Source organism: Acinonyx jubatus, chromosome E1, assembly GCF_027475565.1.
Source record: "Acinonyx jubatus isolate Ajub_Pintada_27869175 chromosome E1, VMU_Ajub_asm_v1.0, whole genome shotgun sequence".
Taxonomy (NCBI): Eukaryota; Metazoa; Chordata; class Mammalia; order Carnivora; family Felidae; genus Acinonyx; species Acinonyx jubatus.
This window is the reverse complement of record NC_069397.1, coordinates 39,647,229-39,672,455: the sequence shown is the minus strand read 5'-3', so window position 1 is coordinate 39,672,455 and position 25,227 is coordinate 39,647,229. Positions and strand designations below refer to the sequence as shown.

Sequence of the window (25,227 nt, the reverse complement as noted above, 5' to 3'; positions counted from 1 at the left end):
CTCTCTGCTGTTAGCGAAGAGCCTGCTTCAGATCCTCTGTCGCCCTCTCTCTCTGCCCCTTCCCCGCTGGTTCTCTCTCTCTCTCTCAAAAATAAACTTAAAAAACCCACAACAACCCATATCATTAAATTCTAACGTTTAGCAGCCGTCCAAGTGATTTCACAAACCTTAATTTTATTCCCACCCCCCCATGAGAGAGATCCAGATAATGTACCCATTTTACAGATGAGGAGAAACAGGATGAGAGATGAAGGTAACTCGCTTGCGATCATATAGCTACTAAGTGGCAGAACCCAAACCCAGGCCTCCTAATGCTAAATCTCATGAGCGCTCCATATTTGGGGGGAAAAAATCCCAACCCAGAAAAAAAAAGCCTATGAAATGCCATACAAATATGTTATTACCACTCTGTGGCAAGGGTGAATAAGCCCAAAGAAGCATCATGCCTGACGCTGAGTTGGCTGCCCTGTGAAGGCGTCTGTCCTTTCCCATGGCGCCTCCTGACTCACCTGTTGGACAGGTAGGGGGAAGGGGAGAGTAATGAGTCTCACCTGCTCAGAGCTAGGGTGGGGCAAGACACACCCCATCCTCCCCATTTGTTCTTTCCTTAGTCTTACTGACAATTCCTTGTCCAATCAGGAGGAAGTAACGTTCTGTCTGCCAATAGGTGCGGAGTGAGGATGGAACCTCAAGTTGGAGGCCGTCCCCAGAGCCGACTAGCAGTCCCTGGGGCCAATGGCCAGCGGATAAACAGAGGCGGCGGTGGAAGAGAACTGGGCGTGAGGCTCCGCCCCTCGATGGGACAGTCAGGGGAGGCAGCCAGTGAACCCTCATCAGCGGGTGGGCGTTTTCCTTAGGGGCGGAGCTTCGAGGGGGCGAGAGGCGTGGCTTGGCTGTCAGGTCCCTTCGCCTTTTGTTCGGTTACTGAGTTGCTGCCTTGGCCAGAGTCCGGAGCAGCCGCCGCCCGAGCGCGCCGAGCTCAGTTCGCTGCCCGCGCCGGCTCCCAGCCCGGCCCGACCCCTACCCAGCCCGGCCAGGCTCCACACGCAGGTGCGGACGATCGGGGCAGGGATCGCTGGGGCGAGGGAAGGGCGGCAAGCGGCCGAGAGGCCGATCCCCGCCGTCACGGGGCAGGTGAGGGCGCGAGCCGGGGAGCGCCACCCTGCACCGGCGGCAGGGGGCGCGCTGGGACCCTTGGGCGCGGCCACTTAGGGGGCGCGAGGTTCGGGCCGATTGCGCTGGGGGCTGCGTGAGCTGGAGATCTGAGAAGGGCGGGGAGGGATGAGCGCAGGTGGCTGTGGGGTCGCGCCTGACCTGGGGCCCGTGGAGCTCGCCCGACGCCGCGTCCCCGACTCTCGCCCCGACGCTGGCGAGGGAGACTTTGCCCTGCTCATCTGCGTCCCAGGGCTCACTCTGTAGTCAGGAATGCACAGTTCGGGAAACTTGCTGCCGCTTGTGTCTTTGGGGCCACTCTCACCCCACCTCACGCGTCATCCTCGCTTTCCCTCCCTCTCTACTCCCCCAGGCCTGGGTGGGGCCCTATTGTCTGCGCCCGGCTTGCCCAACTGTGGGGGCCGAGCGCACATTTTCCCAGCGACGCGGGCCCCACCTGCGGAGCAGGTGAGCACACGGAGTCCAGAGGCCCTGCCCTCCAGCTCCCGGGCCTCGTCGGTACTGTACCTGCGGCGACTCCCTCCGCCCCGGTGGGTGCCGTGTTAGGGCTGCGCCGGCGGAGGTGGGATGCGATGACAGCGGGACTGGCGCGGGGCCCGGCTCCGCGCCCAGCTGGTGTCTGGCACCCGTGGCTCGGACTGGGGTCTGGGCGGAGGGGTCGTGCATGGCTGGAAAATTCACTGGCCCAGTTTCCAGTAGCTGCTGCTTCCAGAGTGTCGATAGGGGAACGGGACTACTCTTCTTCTCTAACCTCTTATTGTCGAAACAAATCACCCCAAACAAACTTTCCAGGAGGAAGTGTTCACGGCGGCTTTCACTGCGGGGTTTCCTGCCTCCTTGTTCCAGGGCTTTCCCCAGGCTTAGGGGGTCCGTCTTGGGGCAAGGCCTCCTCTCCCAGCTGGCCAAGCTGAACCGGGGCTGGTGTCTGACCCTGTCTTCCCTGCCCCCACATCCATCCTGTTTGCTGGGCCCCTGGGGCCCGAGGGGGCAGTGGGGGGAGGGGGGCAAAGGGGAAGCAGCTTCTTCCTTCTCTTCCTGTCTCCGGGGACCACCACACCCCCTCGCTTGAGGCCGGCGCCAGTGGCTTTCTCCCCAGCTTTGCCCCCCTCCCCAGGAATGGGGGTGGGGCAGGGCAGGGCCAAATTGACGAGGGTGGGGGGAGCGATTGTTCTAGCTTTTTTTTCCTCTACCCCATCCCCCCACGTTATATAGCTGGCTGGGTTTTGAGGCGGAAGAGTGTGGAGCTTGGGGCTTGGTTTCCATTTGATTTCTGGATTTTGAAGGTGCATTCCTTCTGGAGGCTTTTGCAGTCCGTTCCCCAGCCATTCCTTCCTGAGAGAGCTGCGTGGGGAAAGTGGGACAGGAGGAAGGTATGGGGGCAGGGGGAGGTTTCAGGAGAGCAACATGAGCACAGGCCCTCACCCTGGTTTCCTGAGAACCCCTTCCCTGGGCAGAGCTGGAGATCACCAGGCTTTCAGCACTGGTTTTTAAAAATCTAAAGTGTGGTCTTTTTGTAGGGATTTGGATGCCAGCCTCCTGGGGAACAGAGGGGAAATACAAAAAGCCAGACTCTCCCTTGGTCCTGGGGTGAAGGGAGTATTGGGGGGAATCAGGGCTGCTTCGCCTAACTCCTTTGGGAAGACCTACCACCTCTCTGGTGGTTGTAGTTGGGGCAGTGGGAAGGGGTCAGACCAGCCCCCATAGAATGCCCTAGGTTAGGGGGAGGCGGAGGAGGGAACCCATTCTTTTGCTCTAGTGGGTAGTGTACCTCTGGGGAACCACAAGGAGATGGAATTTGGGCAAAAATAACCTGTTTTCCCTCTTCTGTGGGCCAAAGTGGAGGAGGGGCAGGCATTATAATTACATCGGTTAAATGATTAGTTTAGCTAATCTGGTTTGTGGCTGTGATGAAAAGATAATACTGAGGAGGTATCTCTAGGGGTACCTGGTGGAAACTGGTGATTCACTGGATGGGAGGTAGAGGGGGGAAAAGGTAGGACCCAATTAGTCATTTTTTTTTAATGTTTATTTATTTTTGAGAGAGAGAGAAAGGATGAGTGAGAAAGGAGCAGAGAGAGAGAGGGAGACAGAATCCAAAGCAGGCTCCAGGCTCTGAGCTGTCAGCACAGAGCCCGACGTTGGGGCTTGAACTCACCAACTGTGAGATCATGACCTGAGACGAAGTCCAAGGCTTAACCCCCTGAGCCACCCAGGCGCCCGCCCCTCCCCAGTTAGTAATTTCTTGCTAGATCAAGCCCTAGCTTGGGTGACAGGAGCCTTCTCTACCCAGCCCCAGCCCCGCCCCCATCTCCAGCCCTCTGTAACCTCTGTTTGGGTTTCGGGGCTGTGTGTAGGAAGGATTCCCTCCCGGGGCAGGTACTGATGAGGGGTTGCGGAGAGGATCCACCTGAGAATGAGACAGAGTGATTGTCCATGGACAATTGGGAAGATGTCACAGTAGGGCGTTTCTGAGCGCAGTGATTTGGGCGTGGACTGAGCTGGGTTTGAATCCCAGCTCTGTCACTCATTAACCTGGTGGTGTTGGTCAAGTCACTTCATCTCTCTGAGCCTCAGTGATCTCTACAAAATGGGAATAATCAACCCAATAAGTACTTGATAAATGGTGGCTAAAAAAGTAAGGGAGGACTTTACAGATACCAAGCACTTTCATCAACTGTTCTCACTTCATGACTATCCCTAGAGGCAGGTATCATTATCCTATTCAGCAGATGAGGAAATTGAAACTCAGGGAAGTTAAGTAACTTGCTCAAGGTTGCATAGCGAGACCCAAGCAGGGCCAAGACTAGCCTTTGGATCCTCTGGTTCCAAGCCCAGATCTCATCCTGCTGTATCGCCCCACTACAACCCTGGGATGAATCTGTGATCTCTCTTTGAGAGCCTCTGCTTGGGAGTTTGGGGAGAGGAGAATTCTGAATGACCCAGGAAGGTATGTGTGGGTGGTGAAGGTGGGGGCAGGTTGGTCAGGAGGGGGTGACTCATGTCCTAGCCTCCAGACCTCTGAAACCTCCCTGGCTTGGGTTTTAGTTCCTGGGGGAGGGGGCTATCTCCCCAAGGCCAGGGGCAGTGGCCATGTCTGGAAGAGGCTGGTGGGGGAGAGAGGAGGCAGGGGTCAAAATTGCTGCTGCCTCCGGGCTTGTGCTGGGCCAGACCCTGGGCTGTCCTGGGTTTGTCCCTGTAGAGGAAGTGGGGCTTCCTGCTTTGCTGGGGGCTGGGCCTGTGCCAAGATAAGGGGGGGGAGGGCTGGTCCCTGGAGAGTAGACAGAAATGAGAGTCAGATTTAGGACTGGGCCACGTCCTGCAGGATTGTACCAGTCCGTGCTGCCAGGCTGCTCTGGGGCCAGGCGACTGAGGGGCCAGGCGGGCCTTTCTGATGATGGGAGTGGGGTCAGCCAGAGCCTTTGTCCCTGAGGGAGGCACTGGTGTCACGGTCCTCTCAGAGCTACCTGGTTCCTGGCACCTCTGCCCACTGGGCACCTGACACCAGGATGGTCCTGGGAAATGGGGCCTCCATCTGTGTGGGTGCAGCCTGGGCTCCAATGTCATCAGCACTGGGCTTCTGGATCCCTTGAGGTCCAGAGGGGACCCAAGACATGGTGATTATTGATCCTGGAGAATGGAAGGCTGAGGGCACTTGATGTGACTGAGAAGGAAAGAAAATGATCTCAGCCCCGGCTGATGCTATAAAGGGGGTGCCAGGCTTGCAGTTTTCCATCACCCCTGGGGACACGAGCAATTGGGACTGATGCTCTTAGGGATGGAGTGGAGGCTAGACAAGAGGAAGGACTTCCTGTCTGTTAGAGATGAGATCTTGCATTGCTGAGTGACAGAGAGCAATGAAAGATCAGAATAGACTCTTCTCTGAGGAGGATGAAGCAGGGCTCTGTCTATGGGAGCTGGAGGGGGGCCATCCTGCCCAGGAGAGAGGGCAGGCAGGAGTCAGTACCTCTGGTGACAGTCTGAGGTCTGCAGGGGTCCCTGGGGAAACTCCTAGTCTAGTGTCTTTGGGGAGAAGATGTCCTGGCAGAGGGACAGGTATCCATGAGCTGGCCGGCCCCGTGACTCCTGTGAAGAGAAAGAGAAGTGTGGCTGGGCCAGGTCACCCGGGTTTGCGTCCCTGCAAGTGACATTTTGAGGCCTCTCTCTTGGGACACGGTTGAATCTGGTGGAGGTCTGGGGGCATGGACTGCCTCAATTTCTAGCAACTTCCTTGGCCAGGCCTGAAGAGAAAGCTCTTTGCTCAGCCTCCTGGCACCTCAGCCTTTGGGGGACCTCAGGGCAGGAAGCTCAGCTTTCTGTGACCCGCAGAGTATGGGTTTAACAGGTCTGCGTCCCTTCCCCACTGTGGGGACACTGGACTGAGTGGCAGGCCTGGACAGGGACAGGGAGAGTTGGGATGACACTGGGCAATCAGTCTGCTTCTTATTTGGGGGTGAGGAGGGATTTGGTCCATGTGAATCCTCCTCCCTCTTGATTGAAAAAGTAGTATCTGATCATTGTGAAAAACAATTGGAAAGTTTAGAAAAGTTTACAAAAGAAGAAAAAGAAAATCACCCATGATCCCACCAACATTTCTTTCCTTTCTCTTTTTCTTAGCATCCTCTCCTTTCTTAGCCTTGATCTTGATGATCTCATGCTCTGACTACAATAACAAATTTTTAACCAAACCTTCTTCCGAATCCTAGTTTTCTCCAGCAAATGCAGAACAGGGAACTAATAGTGGGTTTTTTCCTGTACTTCCTGGAGAAGGTTGGGGGCGGGGGCAGCGGGGGGGGGGGGGGGGCGCAGATCCTCACAGAATGAAACCCTGGGGACCCACCCCCTAAGGAGAGGATACCAGCTGGGGTCAGGGCTGCCTGAGTCCCCCCATGGGGGCACTTGTGTGCCATATGGTCCCTGGCGCAGGTCCACCCTTGGCTATTTTCTGAGGCTGGGTGAAGTATTTTTCCATTCCCAGGAGCCCCGGTTTGGGGCCATCTGCTGGTTTAGGTTTTTGTCCTCAGAGGGTCACCAGCAGAGACCGGAGCCCCAGCTGGAGCCCTCTCCAGGGGGGGAGCCCGGAGGTTCCCAGGGCCAAGCCACCTGGCCCCGCATTTCCCTCTCCTCCAAGTTCCCTTCATTTCCCCACCCTGGTTTGTTTGCTTTGGGAAGGAGCCCAGAAGGAAGAAAACAAACAGCGGCCGGGACGGTCTGACCTGAGCCTCCCCCACCCCCAGCCAGTCCTGGGCAGCAGCTTGGGCTGTCCTCCAGACTGGAAGTGAGGGTTTTCCTCTGGAAGCATCCGGGAGGATGGTCTCCTCTGTCTTGTCCTGTCCCCAGGGCCCTGGCCCTAGGTGGCACCCATTTCGGTCTCTGCCAGCTTGGGACGACCATTCTGAAAGGAGAGACCGCAGTCTCTGTTAAGGAACCTCTAGTCTGGTGGGGTGTTTCCTCCTGGAGCCCCTAGTCTGAGGGGAGAGGCCTAGTTGAGAAGTCCCAGCCCGATGAGGCAGACAGGGCTCACAAGGGAAGCAGTCATGTCTGTCTCTAGCCTTTTCTGGGGTCTGCTTCTGTCTGCTTGGGACGGCTGGTCAAATCTCTGCTGGAGTCAGAGACAGTGGGGAAGGGTGGGGGCTGTGACCCTGCTCAGCCCAGCCTCTCCTGGGGCTGCTATGTGGGGAATGTCCAGGCCTCACTGGCTTCACCGCCCCTGGCTGCAGGAAGCAGCACATGTGACCGGGGAGAGGGGAGAGGGCAGAGCAGTGTCTCCACCTGGCCTCCTCTCCCAGACCGGATATAACTCCTCCTACCCAGCCCCCCAACCCCACCCCGGGGCTCTGGCTTAGGGTTGGGAGGCAGATCTCCCTGGGTCCTGGCTCCCAGGTCCCCAAAAGCAGGCCCGACTCTGCTGGCCTCCTCCTCTGCCATTTCTTTGCTTTGCTAATAGAAGAAGTCTTCCCTGGGTCTTGACCGCCAACAGAGGGCTTCCATGGTCACGGCTGTGTTAGATCCACGATCCACATACGGTCTGAAGAAAGGGGCGGCTTGATCATCTCTACTTTGCAGATGAGGAATATGAGGCTTAAGGAAATCGGGCATCTTGCCCATGGGCACACAGCCAGATGGATGGATCCCCTTCCCTGACTCACATGCTCTCCTGCCCTACCCATAGCCCCCTTCCTCTGTCACTGTCTGAGCCCGTGATCGGAGTTTGCATAGGATGCTGGCCCCTGGCCCAAGGAGCTTCTGGAGGGCTCTGCCTGCACTTCTAGCTCCCTCGTGCAGTGTGTCTAAGCCTGCTTCCAGCACGCTTCTTGGGCGGCCCATTCCTATCCTCGTTCCCAGGTCTTTTAGTGACACTTGGCATCCTGCAGCCCAGCCCAGCCCAACCCCGATGGCGGTGCTGGTGGTGGCAAGGGCCTGAGGTAGCTCTGGTGGCAGTTTTTTGTTTTCAAATTTTCTTTAAAGATTTTTTAAAAGAGGTTTCTTTCTTTTTTGTTTTTTTTAATGATTATTTTTGAGAGAGAGAGTGCAAGCAGGGGAGGGGCAGAGAGAAAGGGGGACCGAGGATCCAAAGAGGGCTCTGCACTGTCAGCATAGAGCCCAATGCAGGGCCTGAAGTCACGAACTGTGAGATCATGACCTGAGCCAGAGTCAGATGCTCAACTAACTGAGCCCCCCTGGCACCCCTAAAAGATTTTATTTGTAAGCAATCTCTACACCCTAAGTGGGGCTCGAACCCTCAACCCTGAAATCAAGAGTCACATGCTCCACTGAAAGCCAGCCAGGCGTCCCGGTGGCAGTTATTTATTTTTATTTTTATTTGTATTTTTACTTTTTAACATTTATTTATTTTGGGGGAGACAGTGTGAGTGGGGGAGGGGCAGAGAGAGAAGGAGTCACAGCTTCCTGCCTTGGCAGGAATCAGGCTCTGAGCTGTTAGCACAGAGCCCAACAGGGAGCTCCAACTCTCGAACTGTGAGATCATGCCGCTGGCAGTTGTTTTTAATGCCCGGACTGGACCACACTCTGCCGGGACTGGGACCGTGTTGGACTTAGAGTGCCTACTGCTGGCCTGCTGGGTTGGCCATGCTGGGGAGGAAGCAGGAATGAAGGGCAGGGTGTGTCCAAAGCTTGCTTGCAGATTCCTACCCAACGTAGACCATTGGAGGGAGGCTCCTTTGCACTCCCCATCCAGGGCCCAGGCTTCTCTTCCTGCCCCTTGTACTGTCCCCCACCCCACCCTGTGACCTCTGAGCCGGCTTCTCGGCCTCCTGTGTGGCCAACAATAGATCGTGCTGCTCAACAAAGGCCCCCCATGCAACTCAGAAAACCGCCCTGTGTCTGGCGCTGCCCATCTCTGGCCTGAGTGCGTGGGCAGGGCCATGTCTGTCTCACCCACTTCCACCCTGGCTCTGTCCAGGGGCATTGTGGCGGGTCTCACTCCAGGTCCAGGGCGGAGAGGGGCGACACCAGGCTGGGTGCGGCCCCCTCCGCCCTGGGAACTGCCAAAGCGGCACTTTTGCTTCTTGTGGGAGAATTCCTCCGCTTCTCCTGGGAGTCGGTGAGGAGAAAGGTGGGGCGGGTTGACTGTCCTGCCCGGAGTAGCTCTCTCTCCCCGGATCCTTTCCTCCAGAAGAGTTCTGGAGTGTGTCCACTCTGAACTGTGTTCCGACTCTCACCTTGCCCACCCTCTCGGCCTTCTCGTTGGTTGTGGGAAGCGGGGTCCCTTATGCCCAGAATCTTAGGGATCATCGTTCCTCCCAGATCAGCTGGGCCGCCTTCTCTTCTACACCTGGGCCTGGCTGCCCCCCCTTGACTGCAGGGTGTCCCTCTTTCCCCAGGTCCCTTGTTAGGAATGAGGGGAGCTGCCCTGTTTAGTGGGCTGGCTGGTGTGCAGTGAGGCAGGCCTGGATTTGAGCGGAACACTGCCATTTTCTCAGTGTGGTGCCTTAGTCTTCTCAGCTGGAAATTGGGAATAATAAAATGCCTGCCCAGTAGCCTTGAGGCAAGCATGAGACTCATTTGATAGTAAAAGCAACTGAGTGTCCCCTCCCCAATGAATCCTTTGACCTCCGTGTGGCCCCTCTCTGGCCCTGGGCAGCTGCCCAGCCCTCAGCTTCTCTTGGCTCCAAGCCTGAGCTGGGAGGGGTGGTGAGAGGCCTGCTGGCAAAACGCCCCACCTATGGCCAGCCTTGACTTTGGTGGTCCCGGTGGATATGGGGGTGGCGAGGGAAGGGTGTTTGATTCCTGAGGTTCAGGGTGAGGCCCGCGACCCCCTGCCTGGGCCCAGAAGCTGCAGGGGTAGGCTGCGATCTCTGCTGGGGAGGGGCTCTTTCTGGCTCAGATGGGGTATTCTTCCTGATCAGGACTGGAGATTTCCAGTTTGTCCGGAGCAGATCCGACGGAGGTTCAGTGCCCAGATGTCCGCTCAGCCCTCTGCCCCCGCGTGGTGGCATTTATAGGGTTAACACAACTGCATATCCTGATACAGTTTCACCTTCTTTCTGCAGAGCTTGGATGTCCCCTGCCCCCTCCCTGGAGGTTTCTCCTCCCCATGGCGGCTCAGTGACAAGCTTGCTCCTCCAAACTTCTCTCTTCTTTCTGTCTCCCACCCCGGAAGGCAGGAGTGCTGGGCCGTGTGTGGTTAGGGTGGGGGCGGGGGAGGGGGCTCCTCCTGAAATAGCCACACTTGGCCGAGGCCTGGGAAGCAGCTGGGTGCATCTGGTGGCACGGAGCCTGCTGTCTGGTGTTCTGGGCCTGCTTCTGTTTGTCAGCTCGAAACTCTGAGTCACTCGGGGTGAAGGGAGGAGAGGAGGAGGCGGCTGGGAGCTGGGCTGGCTCCTGCCTCTGCCTACTCCAGGTGCGCTCACAGGCAGGGAAGGAGCCCATGTCGCCATAAAAGGCAGGGAGGCCCGAAGGCTCAGTCAGCCTCCTCCTCGAGGGTAGCGCTGGGAAGAGTATCCCTGGTGATCTTTGTTCCTAGGGTGGGGTCAGGCTAAACCAGCTGAACCACCCTTGGCCTCACCCGGTCCCCCATCACGACGGGACCATGGGTTTGAGGTGCTGAGTACTGTCCACTGTCATAGGTGGACTGGCCCGTGGTCTGCTTGCTGTCTGAGGCCACACTGTGTGTGCAAAGGCCACAGACTTGGGGGTCACTCAGGCCCGTGCCTGGTCCCAGCTCTGCCATTTCTCCACTGTGCCACCTCACCTGGGGAGCCTCAGTTTCCCCGTGTGTAAATGGGGCGGGGGCAGAGCATATGCTTCAAAACCCGCTTGTGGGGCTGAGGCATCAGTGAAAGCTTTGGCACAAGGCCGGCCCTCAACCAGAGCACGCCTTGCCTCGCCTCTCCTCCTGAATCAGCTCCCAAGGCAGGGAAGGCAAGTGGGCCAAGTGGGAATTCACCACCCTGGAACAGAGTAGGGCCAGCGATTCATTAACCTCAAGGGTCCCCAAGTCCCTGCAAAGAGCAGGAGGGGTGCCTAAAAAAGCAGTGACCCCCTCCTGAGGCCTGCCCCACCCCTCATCTCTAGCCTGGGTTCTAGGAAGACTAGAAATGGGAAAACATCCCTGAGGGAGAGGAAGCCCTGATACATGGCCGTGGCCGCCAACACGGAGCACCTACTATGTGCCAGGCACCAGCCTGGGTCCTTCACCAATCTGGGCCTCACAACAACCTGCGAGGGGGGTGCTGTTACCCCATTTTGCAAACGAGGGCTGGGCTCTGCGGAGAGGTGAATTGGTATGTGGCTGTTATTTGAACCGGTCAGTGGGGCACGGAATTCTGGAAAAGCCTGGCGGGAACTGGGGTGCTGGAGAGACAGGGGTCTTAGGGCTCGGGCCTCTGGGATCACTTGTGATCCTGCCCCATCTTCAGGAAAGATCCTGAGATCCCAGAGTCTCCAAGGGAGCCTTGGACTTCTCCCAGCAGCCTCCGGGGCTCTCCAGAGAAACCTGTCTGACTGCTTCCCTGCCCCACCCAGTTTCCTGTCCAATGCTCAGAGTGCAGCTGCCTCACCACAGACTTTTCCAGGGAGCCCCAGTGCGTGGGGGTGGGTCTGCAGAACCCCAGAAGCTGCCGGAGGCCCCGAGTGCCTCCTGCTCTGGGAGCATTGGGCAGGGACGGCAAGGTGAGCCTGCCGAGGGCTGGGTTGTGGTAACTGCTCTTACTGCCCCACTCCCCATGGGGTTCACTGCACCCTAGGCTGGAGGTCAGAGGTCGAAGCCCAGGACTCACACCTGGGTATCCTACTGTGGGCAGTCCCTCCCTGGGCCTGCGGATGGGCTGAAGCTGGGGGCTGGGCCAGATGATGGGATGCCTCACTGGAGCCAGCTGATTTCCTGCCCCTCCTTTGTGTCCCCAGCAGCCACCATGGAGGTGATGAACCTGATCGAACAACCCATCAAGGTGACTGAGTGGCAACAGACATACACCTATGACTCTGGCATCCACTCGGGGGCCAACACCTGTGTGCCCTCGGTCAGTAGCAAGGGCATCATGGAGGAGGATGAGGCCTGCGGGCGCCAGTACACGCTCAAGAAGACCACCACCTACACTCAGGTGCCCCAGAGCCAAGGTCAGGATCCCTGGGGACTATTTCATGGAAACTATTACATTGAAATATCTCAGCAGAAAACCAGCCTGGACACTGGAGGGAAGTCAGGGCCAAAGGAGACAGACTTTAGGGGGCCTCCCCTCTGAGGGAGGAGGCACAGCTACTTCAGGGTGCCCCCATCTGAGAGGGAGGCAGATTCCTATTCCTTGAACTTCTGGTACAGAGCGGGAAGCATAGACTCTGCCCACCTGTGTGGTCCTTGCCCTCAATGAACTTACAGTATAACGAGGAGGCATCACTGTTGCCCTCAGGGGACCCCTGCACTATAGGGGAAGATGGTCCTTTTGTTCCAGGAGCCTCAAGTTTGATGCAGAGACAGGAATCCTGGTGGGGCTAGGAGGAGACCTGTAGATAGGCTGAGGCCAGGTGGGGGGGTGACAACCTGGCTTCTGGCTCTGAGCTCTGGGGCTTAGGAGTGGGGATGCACACCAGCCAGGGTACAAGCCTCTCTGGGGGAGAGGAGTATCTGAGCCCTAGGACTGCTGTCTGCAGCTGCCGCAGGGCTCCGAACATTGAGTGGGATGAGCTGTGGGAGCTGGGGAAGGTGTAGGGTGGGCCGTGTGGGTGGAGCTCAGCCCCTGCCCCTGGGGGTCTCCTCCCTGACAGCAGGCTTGGCAGGGCCGGCCCGGGCGTCGTGTTGACAGCTACAGGTACAGCACCGAGGTGGGAAAGCCCAGCGGTGTCTCCTTCCCCCACTAACTGGGGGATGGAGCCTCCGCCTGTCTCCCCCCAGGGCATTGGGACACTTGCCAGGGTAGGGCTGCCTGGGGAGCGTGGGCACCTATCCGTGGGACTCCTGGACCCACCCAGGGATGGATGGAACCTGCAGTCTGAGCTGAGAACCCACCTCCTGCTTTCTGAAACCCACAGTCCCGACTTTCCCTCTGATCTGCTGTGTGATACTGGCTGGCCCTCTGGGCCTCTATTTGCTAGCCTATGTAATGGGAGAGTTGCCTCCTTTAGAGATGATGAGGATATAATTAGAGTCATGAGATATCAGACTTGAAAGGAGACTAGGTTGTCTCATGCTACCCCAACCTGATTGTTAAGGGAGGGGCCTTGGGTTAGGGTTTGGGCTCTGGAGTCAGGCTGTCTGAGTTCACACCCCAGCTTGGGCTCCTATAAGTGCTCTGTGCCTCAGTTTCCCCATCTGTAAAGTAGAGATAGTAATAGTACTTATCTTGTAGGGTTATGGTGGGACTAACTGAGAAAATAGAAGGAAAGCATTTAATTCACAGCTAAGCACATAGCAAATACTCCAAAAATGTTAATTATTCCTATGAATAGTAATATTCACTCACAGTTTTGTAGTGACATTTGCACTACATCTTTTCTTTGCAGAGCAGTTTACAACCATTATCTCACTTAATTCCCATAAGAATTCCCTGTGATGGACAGAACAGGTGGCACCCCATTTTACAGCTGATGTAACTGAGGCGATGGTGACCTCCCCTCTGTTAGAGGCAGGACTGCGAGTGGTGTCCTGGGGCTTTGGTCGGCGGCGGGGGGGGGGGGAGGGGGGGGCGGGAGGGAGGGGAGCGAGGCCACAGAACCCAGGTGGGCTGTCCGCAAGGCCTGCCCTGCTCCCCAGTGTCCCCGCACCCAACCCACCTCCTGCAGCTCAGTCCCTGCCCGTTGGCCCCCAGGAGACCTGGAGTACCAGATGTCCACGACGGCCAGAGCCAAGCGGGTGCGGGAGGCCATGTGTCCTGGCGTGACAGGTGAAGACAGCTCACTGCTGCTGGCCACCCAGGTGGAGGGGCAGGCCACCAACCTGCAGCGGCTGGCCGAGCCGTCCCAGCTGCTCAAGTCAGCCATCGTGCATCTCATCAACTACCAGGACGACGCCGAGCTGGCCACCCGGGCCCTGCCCGAACTCACCAAACTGCTCAACGATGAGGACCCGGTCCGTGAGGGGCCTGGCCAGGGTGGGGGCAGGGCAGAGAGGGAGGTAAAGGTCAGGTGTCTGCAGGGGATGGCCCTACCTGGGGCCCCATCAGCGGGGAAAGACTGACCCGGGTCCCTCCGAGCTCTGTGGAGGGGTCACCTGGCCCCTCCATCTCCAGTGTCAGCCAGCCCGGCCCGTCTGCTCACTTTTTCCCATCCTTCCTTCTACCGCTCAGGTGGTAGTGACCAAGGCAGCCATGATCGTGAACCAGCTGTCCAAGAAAGAGGCGTCGCGGCGGGCGCTGATGGGCTCACCCCAGCTGGTGGCAGCCGTGGTGCGTACGATGCAGAACACCAGTGACCTGGACACGGCTCGCTGCACCACGAGCATCCTGCATAACCTCTCCCACCACCGCGAGGGGCTCCTTGCCATCTTCAAGTCAGGCGGCATCCCTGCCCTGGTCCGCATGCTCAGGTGACTGCCCCTGCTTGCTGTGGGATACTGGGGCTTTCCTCTCCCTTTCATACATTTACTGAAGCCCTTCTATGTGCCAGGTAGAGAACCATGCCCAGTCCTGGTGCTCAGCTACTCACAGCCCAGCAGGGGAGGCAGGCATGTAACTGGCACATTAGTTATTAGGATACAGTATAGGCTAGGGCAGAGGTCTGTCCAGGATTTCTCAGAGCCGCGAAACACTGTGCACTTTAGCAGCAGGGGGTTGACAGATGAGTGGGGCTTGGCCTGTGTAGGTGAAGGGAAGGCCATTCCAGGCAGAAGGAACAGCATGTGCAAAGTCCCTTGCCACCTTTCTCTTTCCCATCCTGTTAATATTGATTGGCCTTTTTCCTTATCTCCATCCTGGGCCATGAGTTCCTTGAGGTTGGAGATACTCTGACCATCCCCTCCACCACCCCCCCCCCCCCCCCCCACTTTGCAAGGACCTCTCTAGCACACGGCCTCCCATATAGTAGTTAGTAGAGACAGATGTCCAGGGGACCTACTAGGCACTCAGCACTGGGCTAGGAGCCCAGAAGCAGGAAGAGTTGTGGTCTCCCAGTGGGGAGAGGGACGGTGCTGTGTGCTCCATGCATAAGAGTGGGGCTGGGCTCAGGGGACAATGAGATTCTAGTAAAGGGCTATGTCTACAGGGGTGTTGGTAAGGGGAGGGCTTCCTGGGGGAGGTTAGCTTGCATTTATGCCAGGGACCCGACTCCTGTTAACCCCCTGCCCACCCTCGCAGCTCCCCCGTGGAGTCGGTCCTGTTCTACGCCATCACCACGCTGCACAACCTGCTGCTCTACCAGGAGGGCGCCAAGATGGCGGTGCGCCTGGCAGACGGGCTGCAGAAGATGGTGCCCCTGCTTAACAAGAACAACCCCAAGTTCCTGGCCATCACCACCGACTGCCTGCAGCTCCTGGCCTACGGCAACCAGGAGAGCAAGGTGGGCTGCGCCCCGCCCCCAGCCGAGAGCCGCAGCCTTCCCGCGCATCGCCTTCTGTCCCGCTGCAGCTTCCGGCCACTGCCCCCTCACCATTTTTAGGTTAAATACATGAGTACATGCAGCTGTACATGTTTCATTATGTAACTGAAATATTCTGAGGATTAGGAAAAGGAAAGGAAAAAAGGCACCGTCCTCACACAGCCACTGCTGTCTCCGCATGCTTCCTGCAGTGCTGTCCTGTGGGCATATTTGTCCGTGGTTGTAGTCATGGCAAATGTGCAACTTTGCATCTGTTTCCTACGTTTTCTTTTTTGTTTGTTGTTGCTGTATCATCATCAAAACCACCCTCTGTAGGGGCAAATGGCATCTCATTAAGTGGAGGCCCGAGACTTTTTTCTGAGGGCATTTAGGTTGCTCTCAATTTTCCACCCTTATAAACAGTGCTGTAATGAACATCTTTGGGCACACAGCTTTTCCCAGGGAATAGAAAATTTTTTCATCAGTGGGGCGAAGGATTTTTAATATTTCTGAGCTTTTACCCAGATTTCCAGATTGTTTTCCGAAAGGATTGTATTATTTACAATGTCATTGTTGGTGGTGTATGTTAGTACCATTTCACCTCATCCTTGTCAGCATTGTGTATTATCCTTTTTTCAAAATTTTGGATTTCTTTGCCAGTCACAAAAGCTATTCGGGTTTTGGCTGAAGTGCAGTAATGACAGCTCTGTCACCCCCAATCCTTTCCTTGTTCCTTGTCGTATTTCCTGTCTGTCTCACACTTGTTCTCCACTGTCTCCCCCGCCACCCCAGCTCATCATCCTAGCCAACGGAGGACCCCAGGCCCTCGTGCAGATCATGCGCAACTACAGTTATGAGAAGCTGCTCTGGACTACCAGCCGCGTGCTCAAGGTGCTGTCTGTGTGTCCCAGCAATAAGCCCGCCATTGTGGAGGCTGGTGAGTATGGCCCATGTGGCCAGGAGGGGCGGGGTGAAGGCCTTGTCCACCAGCCAGGCTTGGCCAGCCATGCTCCCCGTGGCTGACATGCCCCCTGTTCCGTGCCCCAGGTGGGATGCAGGCCCTGGGCAAACACCTGACAAGCAACAGCCCCCGCCTCGTACAGAACTGCCTCTGGACCCTGCGTAATCTCTCGGACGTGGCCACCAAACAGGTGAGGGAGGCGTTCGGGCCTGGGTCCACCTCTTCAGCCACCTTGTCCTCCCCTCTTGCCACATGCACGCTCCTGTCTGGGACTCTGACCTCAGGAGCCGTGGGAGGCCTGAGGCCTCTCAATCTTGCCCTGTTGTGGCTGAGGCTGGAAATACCCTGCAGACCCTCATCCCTTTAGCTTAAGGTTCTAATCACTGTTAAAGATTCAGGAAGGAGAGGTGCCTGGTGGCCCAGTCACTTAAGCGTCTGACTTCAGCTCAGGTCATGATCTCGAGGTTCGTGAGTTCGAGCCTTGCATTGGGCTCTGTGCTGACAGCTCAAAGCCTGGAGCCTTGTCTGAATTCTGCGTCTCCCTTTCTCTCTGCCCCTCCCCTGCTCGCATTCTGTCTCTGTCTCTCTCTTTCTCTCAAAAATGAATAAACATTTAAAAAAATTAAAAAAAAAAAAAAGATTCAGGAAGGAGAATAGATGAAGGCACTGATGTTCCTAAGCCACACGTTCCCAGATGGTACCAGGGGAATAGTTTTGACCTAGACCCGGTGGCGAGGAACAGTAATGCACCAAGAGACAGCTTGGGGCCTCTGCTGGCTAAAAACACAACTTAAAGAAAAATGCAGTTTTAGGACAAGACTCCTGGTCTCCCTTTCCAACATGACTACCGTTCCCTCATCCGTAGGCTGTTTATTCAGCTCTGGCCACTTGCTGGACTCTGCTAGGCACTTGTGAACATTGGCTCGCTTATGTCTTTCAACAACTGGAGGTGGAATGTGGGACCCAGTTGGTTAGGTGAAGAAACAGAGTCCCAGGGAGTTACATGATGGCCCTCGCTCACAGCTAGTAAATTGGCCGAGATGGGATTTGAACCCAGAACTGTCATCCCAGAGCCTGGGGGCCTTCTGTTCACAAGGCCCACGTGGCTCCACTGGGAGAGGTGTGGCTTCTGGGGCAGGAATGTTTCCTGAAAGTGGATTTGGTCTGGGGACCACTGAGGGGGCAGCAGCAAAGGCCCAGAAAGATGAGAAGCCGGGAAAAATGGGTCAGCTGGGCCACCAAGGCATGTGGCCTCCTCAACAACTTCCTCCTGGTCCTGCCTGGCTCTGAGGATGCAGAGAGGGGCAGGAGGGGGGTGGAGGGAAGAGCACGAACTTGGAGTCAGGCCTGGCTTTGGACCTGGCCCGCCGGCGGTGGGTCTGTGCGCAAGCCCCTCAACTGCCCTGATAGTACCACCTTCCGTGGGGTGTCGGCAGAATCACAGGGATGAAGATTCCTGGGCACGCAGGCAGGACCCAGTGGCTGTCAGCTGGGTGGGCTCATCCAGAACTCAGACCGTGAGTTCATCTTGCTGCCCTCGGACGTATTTGGGAAAGACTTCTGGGAGCGGGGGATCCCCCCTCACTCTCCACTGCCTCCCCCACAACCCGCAGGAGGGCCTGGAGAGCGTGCTGAAGATACTGGTGAACCAACTGAGCGTGGATGACGTCAATGTCCTCACCTGCGCCACGGGCACGCTGTCCAACCTGACGTGCAACAACAGCAAGAACAAGACGCTGGTGACCCAGAACAGCGGCGTGGAGGCTCTCATCCACGCCATCCTGCGTGCCGGTGACAAGGACGACATCACGGAGCCTGCGGTCTGCGCCCTGCGCCACCTCACCAGCCGTCACCCGGAGGCCGAGATGGCCCAGAACTCCGTGCGCCTCAACTACGGCATCCCGGCCATCGTCAAGCTGCTCAACCAGCCCAACCAGTGGCCGCTGGTCAAGGTACCTATTGTGGCCGCCGTGGGGGCCGGGCGAGGGGAAGGAGCTCTCTGCCGTCGGGATTAGGTGCCGAATCAGTGCAGGCAAAGCCGCTCTAATGGGCCCTGAGTCCATAGGCTGGGGTGGCCGCCAGACGCTGCATTTCTAACGCGTTCCCAGGCAATGTTGCTGGTCCACGGGGCACGTGGCTTTGGCTCACAGTTTGGAACTTGATCACATTGCCACGTCTAGGTACAAGGAAGCTGGCAAAGCCTCATGTGTCTTGAAGGCCTTGTGTCCCGCTACAACTCAGAAGGGATACTAAAAAGACAAAACCAGAAAGGGTTCTGGCGGGGGGCGGGGGGGGGGACACTTAGTGTCTGCCATAGGGATTAAGGGCGTGAAGGGGTGCAGCCTTCTCTGTAGGTTGCTGCCCGGGTAGAGGAGGGCCAGCTGGCAGGGACTCCCACTGGCGAAATTGTAGACAGTTTTGACAGTACAGATAAGAATGCCTCTAAGGAGTTACACACTGAATTTTTAAAATCCATAGTGAGAAAAAAAGCAGTAGTGTGTGGCCCCTCCCGCGGGTTGGTCCCTGCTGCGAGCCCGAGGTGGGGGGAGGGTCTGACTTAGCAGCTAAGTGGCAGAGTGACCTTGGCAGGTCATCTACCTTGTGCTGACGTCCCCAGCTCTCGTGATTTTTGTCCCTGCTCTCTTGGCTGCTTGTTTTGAGAGTCAGATGAGATGAGAGCTTGCTTTCCCGAGGGACCCTGGGAGGCCAGAGTGGCCCCTGGGAGACGGGCGCCCTGGGGAGGAGGCTTCTTCCCAGAGCGGCCTCACTGAGGATTGATTACAATACGAGTGTCACTAAAGCAGGAAGCTTGGGGGTCAACCAAGCAGGGTTTGGGAATTACTGGGAAAGGGGTAAGACTCTGGTGTCTGGGGGAGAAGGGGTACTGAGAGAAGGGGCAAGGGTGAGAGTCAGGGCCTGGGGCTGGTAGCATGTTCTGGAATGGGGTTTCATTTTAGCAGGAGTTAGATAGGAGCACCCACCGATCCTATGGAATAAGGGATGTGGGCTGGGAGTGGTCTCGTGGTCTGGCAAATGGAGACGACAAGGGAAGGAGGAGATGGTGCTGGGAAATTGGGATTCTCCAGATGCCCAAGAAATGTCCCTGATTGTTGTCCTTTTTGCTTGTCAGGCAACCATCGGCCTGATCAGGAATCTGGCCCTGTGTCCAGCCAACCATGCCCCTCTGCAGGAGGCGGCGGTCATTCCCCGCCTCGTGCAGTTGCTGGTCAAGGCTCACCAGGATGCCCAGCGCCATGTGGCTGCAGGCACACAGCAGCCATACACGGTCAGTCCCCGGGGGTCAGAGTGGCCTTTTTGTGAATGTGTGTGCACGTGTGTGTAAATGGGGAGGCAGGTTGTGGTGGAGGCACACTGTGAGGACCAGTGAGGTTTGTCAGATCGTCACGGTGGGGGCGTGCGGCCACGTCCAAGGGCCGTCTGTTGCAATGTCCCACCGCCTCCTCTTATGCAGGACGGCGTGAGGATGGAGGAGATTGTGGAGGGCTGTGCCGGAGCCCTGCACATCCTCGCCCGGGACCCCATGAACCGCATGGAGATCTTCCGACTGAACACCATCCCCCTGTTTGTGCAGGTGAGTCTGGGGCAGGGAGGCAGGAGAGCTCCCTCCAGTCCCCGCGCATCCCCGTTGCCGAAAGGGGAGCTTGGCAGCCTCTCTGGGCCAGGCGTCAAGAGGTGTTTGGAGGAGTTTGGAGGAAAGTGGCCATGCCAGGAGTGACCACTTAGCAAATCCCTGCATAGGAACGGCTTTCCAAACTCAAAAGCAAGGGAAGAGATCACAAGTGAAAAAAAATAGCTTAAGATTCAACCACAGAGCCACTAAAATCATCTATATGTCAGAAACAGCCTAAAAAGTCGACACCAGGGGTGCCTGGGTGGCTCAGTCAGTTAAGCATCTGACTCAGTTTCGGCTCAGATCACGATCTCACCGTTTGTGAGTTCAAGCTATGTGTCAGGCTCTGTGCTGACAACACAGAGCCTGCTTGGGATTCTCTCCCTCTCTCTCTCTCAACTGTATCTCCCCCACTCATGCACGCGCGTGCGCGCGCGCACACACACACACACACACACACACACACAGTCTCTCTCTCTCTCTCTCCCTCTCTCTCTCAAAATAAATAAACTTAAAAAAAAATTCTCTCTCTCCCTCTGCCCCTCTCCCCCACTCATACTCTTTTTCAAAATAAAAGAATAAGATAAATAAAAAAAAAAAAAAATCAACAGCAAACTGGGAAAATGTTTCCAGGTATCACAATAGACAAGAGTCTAATATCCTTCATATAAAAGAGCTCATTAATACTAGACCCCAGGGGTTAGATGGGCAGAGGCAGAAGCAGTTCCCAGGTGGCTCATAAACAGTGCCCAACCCCAGGAGTTTAAAGAAGAGAAGCTCACATTCCCAGTGAGATCCTATTTTCCACTATCAAAATGGCAAAGGCAAAAAAATGGGAGTGCCCTGTGCTGGCAAAGATGTGATGAAATAGGCAGTCCCATATCCTGCTGGTGAGGAGAGAAGATGATAAAACCTCTCCAGCAGGCAGTTCTACAGTCTATATAGAGAGCCTGAAAATATTCATATCCTTTGACTAAGTAGTACAAGTCTTATGAGATAATTATTTATTAATTTAAAATGTGGCAGAAATGTATACCTATAGCCAACAATCGCAATGTTACTTATAAGAATTGAAAACAAAATGAATGTCCAATGATAAGGGAATGGTTTAAAAAAGAATGGCCATTATATCATATGGCCATATATAGCGATGTTAATGAATTTTTGCTTTTGAAATTTTCCCATTTATTTATTTATTTAATTTACTTTTAAATGTTTATTTTTGAGAGAGAGAGAGAGAGAGCACGTGTGTGACCAGGGGAGGGGCAGAGAGAGAGGGAGACACAGAATCCAAAGCAGGCTCCAAGATCTGAGCTGTCAGCGCAGATCCCAACCTGGGGCTCAAAGCCACAAAGTGTGAGATCCTGACCTGAGCCAAAGTTGGATGCTTAATCGACTGAGCCACCCAGGCTCCCTGAGAAATTTTTTCCCTTTAGAGTTCAGAGTGAGGGATTGGCACTGTTGTGACCTCCTATTGTGACCAATGGGTTTTTTTTTTGTTTTTGTTATTGTTTTGCTTTTTAGCATTACTCTTTTTCTTTTATCAATATGAGCTCATAGATTTCTAGGAAATGGTTAGGAAAATGCCTTATGCTACAATGTTAGGTAAAAAAAAAAACCCAAACAAATAGGAATCAAAGTATCAAAATACACGCTATGGGGGGAGGGGGGGCGTGCCTGGCTGGTTCTGTTGGTGGGGCATGAGACTCTTGATCTCCGGGTTGTGAGTTTGAGCCCCACGTTGGGTGTAGAGATTACTTAAAAACAAAATCTTAGGGGTGCCTTGGTGGTCCAGTCGGTTAAGCCTCCGACTTTGGCTCAGATAATGATCTCACGGCTTGGGAGTTCGAGACCCACGTCAGGCTCTGTGCTGACCGCTCAGAGCCTGGAGCCTGCTTCAGATTCTGTGTCTCCCTCTCTCTCTGCCCCTCCCCCGTTCATGCTCTGTCTCTCTCTGTCCCAAAAATAAATAAACGTTGAAAAAAAAATTAAAAAAAAATTATAGATAAAAAAACAAGACTATGATAAAAATCTGATGGAAATATGCCAGTGTATTAAGAGAGGCTGTATGCGGGTGGGGAATCATGGCTGGCTTTCTTTCTGTTTCTTTATACCTTTCTTAGACTTTCTACCCTTTCTAGTATGAGCTTGTGTTAAATCCAGAAAAGTGAGGCAGAGATGGACAGGGCTGGGAGGCAGGCTGCCCTCCTGCCTGCCTTACCCCTCATCCACCTCCACCCCTTCCCCACCCTGCATGCCCTCTCCCCAGCTCCTGTACTCATCAGTGGAGAACATCCAGCGTGTAGCCGCCGGGGTGCTGTGTGAGCTGGCCCAGGACAAGGAGGCAGCTGATGCCATTGATGCCGAGGGGGCCTCGTCCCCACTCATGGAGCTACTGCACTCTCGCAACGAGGGCACAGGTGAGGGGCTGTGCTGTGGGCGAGGGGGTAACAGAGGAAGGCTGAGTGTTAGTCCTCTAGCCAGAGTGGAGGCAGGCACCTGAACTGGTCTTTCCTTTCCTCTCTGCTCAGCCACCTATGCTGCCGCTGTCCTGTTCCGCATCTCTGAGGACAAGAACCCAGATTATCGTAAGCGTGTGTCTGTGGAGCTCACCAACTCCCTCTTCAAGCATGACCCAGCTGCCTGGGAGGCCGTGAGTATCCTGGGTTGGACTGTGACGTCTGGTTGTGCAAGTTGCACACTGCACAAAGACAGCACTTTTAAGGGGGCTCCTGTCATACTGTCTACCTCACAGATTTTTATTTTGTAATTATTTCTTTAAATTTTTTAATTAAAATTTTTATTTTATTTTTTTTTTGAGAGAGAGGGAGTGCATGTGAATATGCGCACAAGTGGGAGAGGGGCAGAGGGAGAGGGAGAGAGAAAATCTTAAGCAGGTTCCATCCATGCTCAGTGTGGATCTCCAGGCAGGGCTCGATCTCATCACCATGAGATCCTGACCTGAGCCGAAATCAAGAGTCAGACACTTAACCAACTGAGCCACCCAGGCACCCTGATTTTTATTTTATAATTGGATCATCCACGACAATTTCTAGCAGACGGAAGTAATAGGTTGAACTGTCTTTCTGATTTTGACCTGCCAGAATGGTAATTTTATTTTGTCCACACTATACATTCTAAGCATTTGAGGCAGGGTGCCTTTTTCTAACTTGCATGGAGGTGCTCTATAGGCTAGCGGCTGCCCTGATCCCGGGTCCACTCCCATCCCCAGGGCTGCTCTAGTTCTGTGGGTGCCCCCAAGCATGAATGGTGGGACCTTCCACGCTCGGGAGGTGCCTGACGGGAGGGGTCCTCGGAGGCACTGAATAACCGCATTCCATCCTCTGTTCTTTCAAGGGGTCTTTGTTTTCCCCCGGCCCCCTTTTCTAGAAGCACCTCCAGCTGCCCACCCCCAGCCCAGAGCCTACATTTTCCACCCTTCTCCCTTCCCTCAATGTTTCTCTGTCTCTTTCCTTAGGCCCAGAGCATGATCCCCATCAATGAACCCTATGCAGATGGTAAGTGTGTGCAGAGTTCCTCAGGGACCCCCAAGAGCCCGGGGCGTGGGGCGTCTGTGGGTGTGAGTGAAGGGGGCATTGTGTCCCCGGTGGCAGACACCATATAGAATCCACAGATATCCCCGTGGAGGTCCCCTGATGTGGGAGTTTGAGGACGGGGTCAGGCCCATGGCAGATGGATGGAGGGCTGTCCAGCAGGGTGGTCTACACACTTTAGAAGATCCTCCTTCCTTCTCCTCCCCCCCCAGACATGGATGCCACCTACCGCCCCATGTACTCGAGTGACGTGCCCCTGGACCCTCTGGACATGCACATGGACATGGAGGGAGACTATCCCATCGACACCTACAGCGACGGCCTGAGGCCCCCCTACCCTGCGGCGGACCACATGCTGGCCTAGCTGGCTCCTTTCCAGTACGGTGCCCTCTGTCGTGCCTGCAGGCTGTGGAGACACGCTTCCCCCCCACCCCCTGCTGGAACCTGCTTCTCATGGAAGAGGCCCTCTCATGTTTCCTTAGAACCTTTGGCACTTTTGTGGGGGGGAATGAGTGCGGGTCCCTTGCTGTCGGGCACCCGCCAAGGAAGGTGTCTGTGGCCTACCTTACTCTCTTATCTTGAGGGGGTGGGGAGTCCTGCCCCTTTGTGGGTAGTGGGTGGGTGACCTGGCGGGGGGCACGAGCTCCTAGGGGACAGAGGCCTGCCCTGACCTCTCTGTGTCTGCCTCACCCCCCAGGTGCGGTTCCTCATCTGAGAGGCTCTCCGTGCAGGCGATGGGGCGAGACAGAAAAGTGCCTGAGCCCAGGGGAGCGGGGCTGCGACTTCTCGCCGAACCCCACGCCTCCAGAGGTCCTCTGTAGCGTCTTTCTTGGGATGGTGATCTGCTCCTGCTTTTCTGTCCTGGGCCGTGGGTCCAGGGCCCAACACCCCCTCCCCACCTCTGTGGCCCCGGAACTAAAGCTTTAGACTCAATCACCTGCTCTCTTCCCCCACCTGGCAATCACCCCCCGACCCCCACTCCCACCCCCAGCCCAGGCGGCTTGACTCCAGCAGCCTGGGCCCCACAGAGCTTTGGTTCCTCCCCCGGGCCTGATTTTCTCACCGAACTCCAGCCGACCGACTGTTCCGAGCCCCTGGAGTGTCCAGGACCCAGGTTCAGGGCCCCAAATCCCAGAATCCAAAGCTTGTCTTGAAAAGTTCAGGGACCGACAAGGAGATGGGATGGAGACGCGGAGAGGACTCCAGGACACTCCAGGACACTGCCTGCTCCTCTCTCCAGGACCCTCAACCGGACCTGGCCCCTTCCTGGGAGCTCTGGGGACAGCTCCCTGGCACCCCATCCCACCCCGTCCCACCCACTCCACCGCCCTAGCTGACTCCTGAGAAGTGCTCTTGGCTGACCCCTCTGGTGTGCGGTGAGGGGCTTTCTCTTCCCCTTCCTGTTTCGAACCCACCACCACCTCCTGCACGTGGGTGTGGGGGGCTGGGGGAGGTCCCAGCAGAGAGTTTTATTATTATCGCTTTATGTTTTTGGTTATTGGTTTTTTTTTTTTTTTTGTATAGACCAAAGCAAAGGAAATAAAACTAACACACAGATCCAATGGAAGCTGTGCGGGGTGGGGGTGGGATGGGGCGTTGGGGGCTCCCCTAGCAGCCCGATGCCTCCTTGGCTGGGTCCCACATGCACTCATGACCACCTTGTGTGTGGGAAAGACACAGGGAGGGGAGTCAGGGAGAAAGGCACATTTGAGTATCTGGAGTAGATTTAATTCAGTCCGCACTCACAGGGCTCTGTCTTGGAACCTTAGGGAGTGGGAGGGGTAAAGAGATGCCTGGAGGTGCGTCCCCCCTTCAGGGACGCCAGGCCTCACTTTTTTCCCCAAGGGGCGCCCTCCTCGCTGGCCTCAACCTCTGGCCCTGTCCCGTCCAGCCTTCATGTGCCTTTGGTGGATTTCTCCTGGGCGCAACACTTCCTGTGGCCT

At 56.0% G+C, this 25,227-nt stretch overlaps 1 protein-coding gene across 4 annotated transcripts; it reads left to right on the top strand.

Moving 5' to 3' along the window:
* The first annotated feature begins 892 nt into the window (after positions 1 to 892).
* On the top strand, positions 893 to 24,841 carry JUP (junction plakoglobin). 4 transcript variants are annotated; one of them, XM_027048811.2, is made up of 15 exons: positions 893 to 1,050; positions 11,539 to 11,751; positions 13,437 to 13,696; positions 13,914 to 14,152; positions 14,919 to 15,120; positions 15,931 to 16,075; positions 16,186 to 16,289; positions 17,713 to 18,051; positions 19,230 to 19,385; positions 19,572 to 19,691; positions 22,000 to 22,150; positions 22,262 to 22,383; positions 23,209 to 23,248; positions 23,497 to 23,662; positions 23,982 to 24,841. In XM_027048811.2, the coding sequence occupies exons 2-14, from the start codon at positions 11,547 to 11,549 to the stop codon at positions 23,646 to 23,648; spliced, it is 2,235 nt and encodes a 744-aa protein (XP_026904612.1). In that variant the 5' UTR covers positions 893 to 1,050; positions 11,539 to 11,546; the 3' UTR covers positions 23,649 to 23,662; positions 23,982 to 24,841. The 4 variants fall into 4 exon arrangements, with proteins under 4 accessions (XP_026904612.1, XP_026904613.1, XP_026904614.1 ...); XM_027048812.2 differs by having other exon boundaries at positions 899 to 1,050; positions 11,542 to 11,751; XM_027048813.2 differs by having other exon boundaries at positions 1,008 to 1,134.
* The last annotated feature ends 386 nt before the right edge of the window (positions 24,842 to 25,227 follow it).

Coding starts and splice junctions, on each gene's coding strand:
- JUP (XM_053212294.1), top strand. CDS start 11,169: ATGCTCAGAGTGCAGCTGCCTCACCACAGACTTTTCCAGGGAGCCCCA. Junction 22,151..22,261: donor CTCTCGCAACGAGGGCACAG/GTGAGGGGCTGT, acceptor CTCTCTGCTCAG/CCACCTATGCTGCCGCTGTC. Junction 23,249..23,496: donor CAATGAACCCTATGCAGATG/GTAAGTGTGTGC, acceptor CTCCCCCCCCAG/ACATGGATGCCACCTACCGC.